Source organism: Chrysochloris asiatica, unplaced genomic scaffold, assembly GCF_000296735.1.
Source record: "Chrysochloris asiatica unplaced genomic scaffold, ChrAsi1.0 scaffold00070, whole genome shotgun sequence".
In the NCBI taxonomy this organism is placed as follows: Eukaryota; Metazoa; Chordata; class Mammalia; order Afrosoricida; family Chrysochloridae; genus Chrysochloris; species Chrysochloris asiatica.
The window spans coordinates 9,265,590-9,273,314 of NW_006408588.1; the positions used below are offsets into that span (position 1 = coordinate 9,265,590).

The 7,725-nt window shown below is 35.9% G+C and overlaps 1 protein-coding gene across 1 annotated transcript in view; it reads left to right on the plus strand.

Moving 5' to 3' along the window:
* CEP128 (centrosomal protein 128kDa) overlaps positions 1-7,725 on the plus strand; it is a 707,284-nt gene that overhangs the window by 666,640 nt on the left and 32,919 nt on the right. Inside the window, exon 20 of the mRNA XM_006864786.1 lies at positions 2,974-3,051. Within this exon, the coding sequence (XP_006864848.1) occupies positions 2,974-3,051 (78 nt within the window). The remainder of the gene's footprint in view (positions 1-2,973; positions 3,052-7,725) is intronic.

Here is a 7,725-nt window from a genome sequence, read left to right on the forward strand (position 1 = left end):
TTATCTGTGGATTGTCAAAGGCTCCAGTGTATTAATTTAATATATATACCTGAATATTAATATGAAAGCAATTTGCCATTAACTGCCAGTGGCCTCATTTGTTACACTCGGCCCTAGCGGGCCTCGAACCTCTGATTAGTCTTACACGGTCTGCAACATCTTCTGACATCTCTTTTTAACTTTTCTTTTTAATGATGTTCTTGTATGATGTCATCCCATAACTCTTGTGGTCTTCAGTCATTAGTATCTAAGGAATCATATCGGCTCTTAAGATGGTCTCTCCATTTAGGTGGGATATATTCATCATATTTTGGCTATCATGGATTTGTTTTAATATTCTTCAGCTTTGGCCTGAACTTGCATATGAATTATTAATAGCCTGTTCCACAGTTGGCCACTGGCCTTGTTTATGTTGATAATATTGAGCTTCTCCATCTTATCTCTCAGATGTAGTCCATTTGATTCCTGTCTATTCCATCTGGTGAGGTCCATGTGTGTAGTCAGTTGTTTTTTATGTTGTTTAAAAATATATAATGTAAAAAATATATATTTTACATTATATAATGAATAAGTCAGTTGTCTGGAAAATCCTATCATTTGGATCTCCAGCATTATTTCTAATACCATGGGAGTCCTGTGTGGTGCTGTGGGTTAATGCGCCAGACTGCAAAGCCGTTTGAACTGCAAGATCGGCAGTTCAAGCTCACCAGCTGCTCCTTGGAAACCCTATACAGGGTCTCTATGGGTCGGAATCGACTCGACGGCACTTAACAACAACCAACAACAATCCTTCCTCTTTGGTTCCAACTTTTGCTTTCCAGTCACCAGTAATTATCAGTGCATCTTGATTGCATTTTTAGTCAATTTCAGACCGAAGAAGTTAGTAGACTTCTTCAATTTCATCATTACTGACCTTCATGGTTAGTGTATAAATGTGAATAATTGTTGTTATGTGCCGTTGAGTCAGTTCCAGCCCATAACTAACCTGTATAGGGTTTCCGAGAAGCAGATGGTGAGCTTGAACAACTGACCTTGCTGTTCAAACTGGCTTTGCAGTCTAGCACATTAACCCACAGTGCCATCAGGATAAGGAAGACCAATTAATGCCACATCATCAGTGGTATTGATTGGTCTGTCTGGTAGGCATATGGATAGTATCCTATGATAAATAGCATTATACTTGAAGATAGAACTTGGAATATTCTTTTTGACCATCAACGTGATGCCATTCCTCTTCAATTTGACACTCCCCACACAGTAAACCATATTATAGTCGGATTCAGAATGGCCAGTGCTTGTCCATTTCAGTTCACTAATGCATGGGATATTGATCTTTATGTGTTCCATTTCATTTTTGACAACTACCAGTTATCCTAGATTGATGCTTCATACATCCCAAGTTCCAATTATTAATAGATATTTGCAGCTGTTTTTCCTCATTTTGAGTTGTACCCCATCAGCAAAGAAGGTCCTGAAAGCTTTGCTCCATTCATGTCATTATGGTGAACTCTACTTTGAGAAGAAATCTCTTCCCCAGTTGTATCTGGAGTGTCTTCGAACCTATGGAGCTCATCTTCTGGCTCTCTGTCTGGCAATGGTCCATTGCTATTTATAATTGTAGTTAGCAGTCCAGTGCTTGTCTTACAGCACCACACCAAGACTCTTGGGGTGAAATAGGGTATTTAAATCAGATAATTAGGTAAAATACAATGATTTCTAACCCTGTCTTGTCCAGAAAAAAAATAAACAATAGGACTCTTCCTGGAAAAATAACCTCATATACTCATAATTTAAAATGTAAGAAGCCATTGACCATTTGATCACCCTATGATTTAATTATGTATTGTTTATAATAGTTTATTCTGTGCTATTTAGTAGTAACAAACAAACCCTGAAATCTCATGACTAAACCCAACAGAGGTTAATGTGTCACTCACATGAAGTCCTATATGTCAAGTGGACTTCTCTCGCATAGTTATGTCATCTGAAACATGTGACCTTGTACTATGGGATGGGATGAAGGAGCAAGCACATAGGCTCTTAACTGCCTGGAAGTGGCACACATATTTGTGCTTCTAGTCCTTGGTGTAGAACCATTCACATGGCAGTTGTAGAGAAGCCAATGCAGTATTGAGTGGCCACTAATTTCTCCTTGACGCTATGTAGATGGATTTTCAAGTTCTTGCCGTAGATGCACTCTCTTCCCATAGATCAACCATGGAGTCCTGTTGTTTATTTAACTGAATAATGAATTTTTAATTTAAAAAGTATTGCCTTCCTCCTATGTGCTAGCACTTTGACAGACACTAAAACTATAGAGACACATAAGATACAGTATAAAATTATTTCATTGCCTTTGAAATAAATGTCAAGTCATTCCCCCTTATTGTTTTTATTGGCAGTGTCCACTAATCAAAGACTCTAATTTATTGATTTATACTCAAAAGCTGGTTGTATCTATGTTGCAAATGTTTAATTTCAGATATTTTTCTCAAGTCTTTTGAGAACTGTTCTTTTCCTAAAAGAATCCTTTTACCTAAAATAATTATTGAGACTCTTCTTAGAGGACCTTTAATATGCCTCATAGATGGATAATTGCAAATTCATCTATTTCCCAGTACTACCTTGTGGTTTATTTCTGATGTTCACTGAAGCAGGTTTATAAATTAATATTAATATGAAATGGTCTATAAAAAGTTTCATAGCATATCAGGTGAAAGCAATTATCCAGGAAGTTTTTTTATATCTGAGTAAGTCTTGCAAATACATCACACAGGTTTTTGAAAGGAAATAACTCTTCTGATTTAAAAAGATTCATTTATTTTACAGAGAATATTATTTCTATTCATGTTTACTTTCAATCTACAGCTTTAACTGCGAATGCTAGTGATGCGCCTGACTTTGAGAGTTTGGATTCTGAGATTATTAATACATTTTTTATAATGTTTGCTTTCCTGATGTTTTGTTTTTCAGAGTACCCGTGTGGCCTTGGACCATCTGGAATCTGTGCCTGAGAAACTGAGCCTACTTGAAGATTTCAAAGACTTCAGAGTAAGAAAGAGTTGACTTGTCTGTTTCAATATTTTTATCTGAATGAAAGCACTTGACATCTTCTTGAGGCACAAAGAGACATGTAGGGAGAGAGGAAGGACCAAAACACACTGGGGACTTTTAACACTCCATCTTATCAGAGTTTACTGACATTGTGAAGTCAGGATTGAAAGTAGTGGAATTCATGTATTATTAGCACAATATAGTTAGAGACTTTTATACACTCATAGAAAATCATTTGCCTAAAACTTTAAATATTATGTAGAAAGACCTAAGAATTAAAAGAAAGTTACACATGATGTTGACCATAGATAAGTTTTTTGATTAGTAATTTTAATTTATAAACTATCTTCTCGTTTTAATTACAAATTGCCAAGATACTATTTGTTTTAGCGATATGATAGTTCACAGGTTACCCCTATTGTACATTTGATGAATTCAAGTCTACAAAACATTTCATTCCCATGAATAGATTTTACCTATGTAATCTTTTTAAAATTTCTCATAGAGGAGAGATGCAAAGCAAATAACCCTGCTGTCTAGTTCTTCATCCAAAAACCTTCTTCACATATTTCCTCAGGGCTGCATTTATAATGTACAAGCTTTGCAATATATAATGTACTGACACTTTATAGTTAAAGCTAACAATGCTAAGGTTTTCTTTTTTGGAAACCATTGTATCTTTTATTTCACATCAGCATTAAAATTTAATACGTTATATTGAGTTCTGTTTCAGTCTAAAATATAAGAAAACTAGATCATATCTTATTGGTTTATTGAGAACATTGATATGATGTGGCCCTGAAGAGCTATTGTTACTGCTGCTAGGTGCCATGGAGTTGATTCTGACTCATTATGACCCTATTCACAACAGAACAAAGCACCTTTACAATTGTTATGCTTTAGCCCATTGCTGTTGCTTATTAGGGGTCTTCCTCTTTAACTGACCTTCCACTTTACCAAGCATAATGTCCTTCCCCAGGGACTGGTCCCTTCTGACAACATGTGCAAAGCATGAGAGTTGAAATCTCACCAACTTTGCTTCTAAGGAGTATTCTGACTGTACTTCTTCTAACACAGGTGTATTTGTTCTTCTGGTCTCCATGGTACTTTCAGTATTCTTCTCCAACACCATAGCTCAAATGTATCAGTTCTTCTACAGTCTTCCTTATTCATTGTCCAACTTTCACATGCAAAAGAGGCAACTGAAAATACTATGGCTTGGGTCTGGCTCACACAAGTCCTCAAACTGATATCTTTGCTCTTGAGCACTTTGAAGAGGTTATGTGCAGCAAATTTGCCTGATACAATACTTCATTTCATGTCTTGACTGCTGCTTCCCTGAATGTTGATAATGGATCTAAGAAAAATGAGAAATCTTCAGAACTTCAATCTTTTTTCCATTTATCATAATGTTATGTAATGGTTCACTTGTGAGGATTTTTGTTTTCTTTACATTGAGGTTCAACCCATCCCAAAGGTTGTGGTCTTTTATACTCATCACTAAGTATTTTAAGTCCTATTCCTTTTTAGTGAGCAAGTTTATAACATCAATAGATCCGAAGTTGTTAATGAGTCTTCCTCCAATCTTGATACCCTGTTCTGCTTCATATTTTCCAGCACACACCTTTCCTGGTTGAATGACTGCCTCTTGGTCTACGTACAGGTTCCTCATGAGCACAGTTAAGTGTTCTGTAATACCCGTTCTTCACATGGTTATTCATAGCTTTTCATGATCCACACAGTCAAAAGTCTTGCATAGTTAATCAAGGACAAGTAAGCATATGGTATTCTTTGCTTTTTTCCCAAATTCATTGGATGTCAGCAATGCTATCCCTAGTTTCACATCCTTTTTAATCTGGCTTGAGTTGCTGGCAGTTGTATTCCTGATGTACTTATGCAGTCATTTTTAAGATTATTTTCAGCAAAAATTTACTTGCATGTGATATTGATGATATTGTTCAATGATTCCACATTCTGTTGGATCACCTCGCTTTGGAAAGGGCACAAATATGGATCTCTTCCAGCCAGTTGACAAGATAAATGGCTTTCAGATTTTTTGCAATAGGTGAGTGATTGCCACCAATGCTGCTTCAGTTTGTTAAAATATTTTGATCTGTAATCCATAAATTCCTGGAACCTTGCTTTTCATTAGTATCTTCAATGCAGCTTGGGCTTCTTCCTTCAGTACCATCAGGTCTTAATCATAGGGTACCTTTTTGGTCCAGTGACTCTATATATACTTTCCATCATCTTTGGATGCTTTCTGCATCATTCAATATTTAGAATTCTTCAGTATTGCAAGTCGGGCTTGAATTTTGTCTTCAGTTCTTACAACTTGAGAAATGCTGAGTCTGTTATTCCTCGTTTGTTTGCTAACTCCGGGTCTTTGCATATTTCATTATAATACTTGTCTTCTGGAGCTGCCCTTTGAAATTTTCTGTTCAGCTCTTTGACTTCATCATTTCTTGCATTCACTTTAGCATCTCTTCACTGGAGAGCAAGTTTCATAGTCTCTCCAATTTGGCATTTTCCTTCTTCCCTATCTTTTTAATAACCTTTTACTTTCTTCCTGTATCATGTTCTTCATGTCACCCAATCGCTCTTCTGGTCTTCATTCATTGGCTTCTAATGCATCCAATCTGTCCTTGAAATGATCTCTAAATTCATTTGGGATATGTTCAGGATCATCTTTTGGCTTTCGGGACTTGATTTCTTCTGCTTCAGCCTGAACTTGCACATGCGTAATCGATAGTCTAGTCCAGTCTGCCCCTGGCCTTATTTTTACTGATAATATGGAGTCTTTCTACCATCTCTTCCCAAAGATGTGGTCAGTTTAATTTCTATGTCTTCCAACTGGTGAGCGCCATGTGTACAGTCATATTTTATGTTTTTTTAAAAAGGTGTTTGCAATGAAAAGTCACTGTTATTGCAAAATTCTGTCATCATTTCTATCACCAAGGTCACATTTTCTAACTCTTAATTTAAAGCCTTTACATTCCAATCACCAATAATTATCAGTGTATTTTGATTGCATGTTTGATCAACTTCATTGGTAAGATTCTTCAAATTCCTCATCATTGGCTTTAGTGGTTGGGTGTAAATTTGAATACTAGTGGGGTGAACTGATCTTCTTTGCACTATATGGATATTATCCTATCACTGGCAGTGATGTATTTCCAGAAAGATCTTTAAGTGTTCTCTTTGATGATGAATGCTACACCATTCCTTTTGAATTTGTCATTCCCAACATAGTAAACCATGTGATTGTCAAATTCAAGATGGCCAATACTACTCCATTTCAGTTCACTAAAGTCTAAGATATCAATTTTTATGCATTTCACTTTTCACAACTTCCAATTTTCTTAGATTTGTATTTCATAAATTCCACATCCCAATTATTCATGGATGTTTTCAGCTGTTTCTCTTCATTTTTAGTTGTGTTCCTTCAGTCAGTGATGGTCCTGAAAGCTTTATTCCATTCACATCATCATGATTAACGCTATTTTAAGAGGCAGCTCTTCCCCAGTCATATTTTGAGTGCCTTCCAACTTGAAGAGCTCATTTTCCAGTGATATATCTGACAATATTCTCATGCTATACATTATGTTTTCATCTTTCAACACTTTATCTTATAATGGTCTGCTGCTATTCATAAGACTTTTAGTGACTAAACATTGAGAAGTAGTCTGCTGGTCCTTCCATCCTCTCTTAAAATTACTTTTCACAACGCATCTTTTGGAGACCTTGGAGGGTACTATAGCATAAGCACTGGGTTGCTAGCCACAAGATCGATGGTTTGTATCCACTAGCTGCTCCTCTAAAATCTAATACATAGTCGTTATGAGTCAGAACCAACTCGGGAGCACTTAGCAACATCAAGCATCTTTTGGCAGTTCTGTGGCTCAGTAAGATAAGTACTGAACTGCTAAGCACAGTGTCAGCAATTTGAGCTTACCATCTACTCCATGGGAGAAAGATGAGGTGTTCAGCTCCCATAAAGATTAATAACATGGGAAAGCCTATACAGGGTTGCTATGAGTTGGAACTGACTTGACGGCACTTAATAACAAGAAGAAGCATCTTTTTGTAGTTCAGCAACTTGAACATTTTGAGATCTAAGAATGAGCAGACACAGACAGAAAGCTAGACTAGAGCATAAAGAACAAAGTCAATACAGCTTCTACTGTATTTTACTAAAGTTTTAGTTCACATGATTTTACTGACATGCATTTGCAATTTACATATGTATCAAGAGATTATGAACCCAGTGTTCTACTTGAAGCAGAATATTCATACGCAGAGTAAAAAAGTAAATTCTCTGCTGCTATAAAAATGTTTTTATTTCATTTTTATCATATGTTCAAGTGGTCATTTTCAAGTCAAATCTAGGTGATAGATACAATGCAGATTGCATGATACATGATTGAATTTTGCAAAATCAACTTTTATTCATTAAGTATACATATTCTGAACAACATAAATGGTAACTATATATGTGGACTATCCATTAATAATCAGAACATGGAATGGACAAAGTATGAATCTAGAAAATGGAAGTTGTCAAAAATTAAATAGAATGTATAAAGATTGATATCCTAAGCATTAGATGAAATGGACTAGTATTAGCCATTTTTAATCTGACGATCATATGGTTTACTATGCTGAGAATGA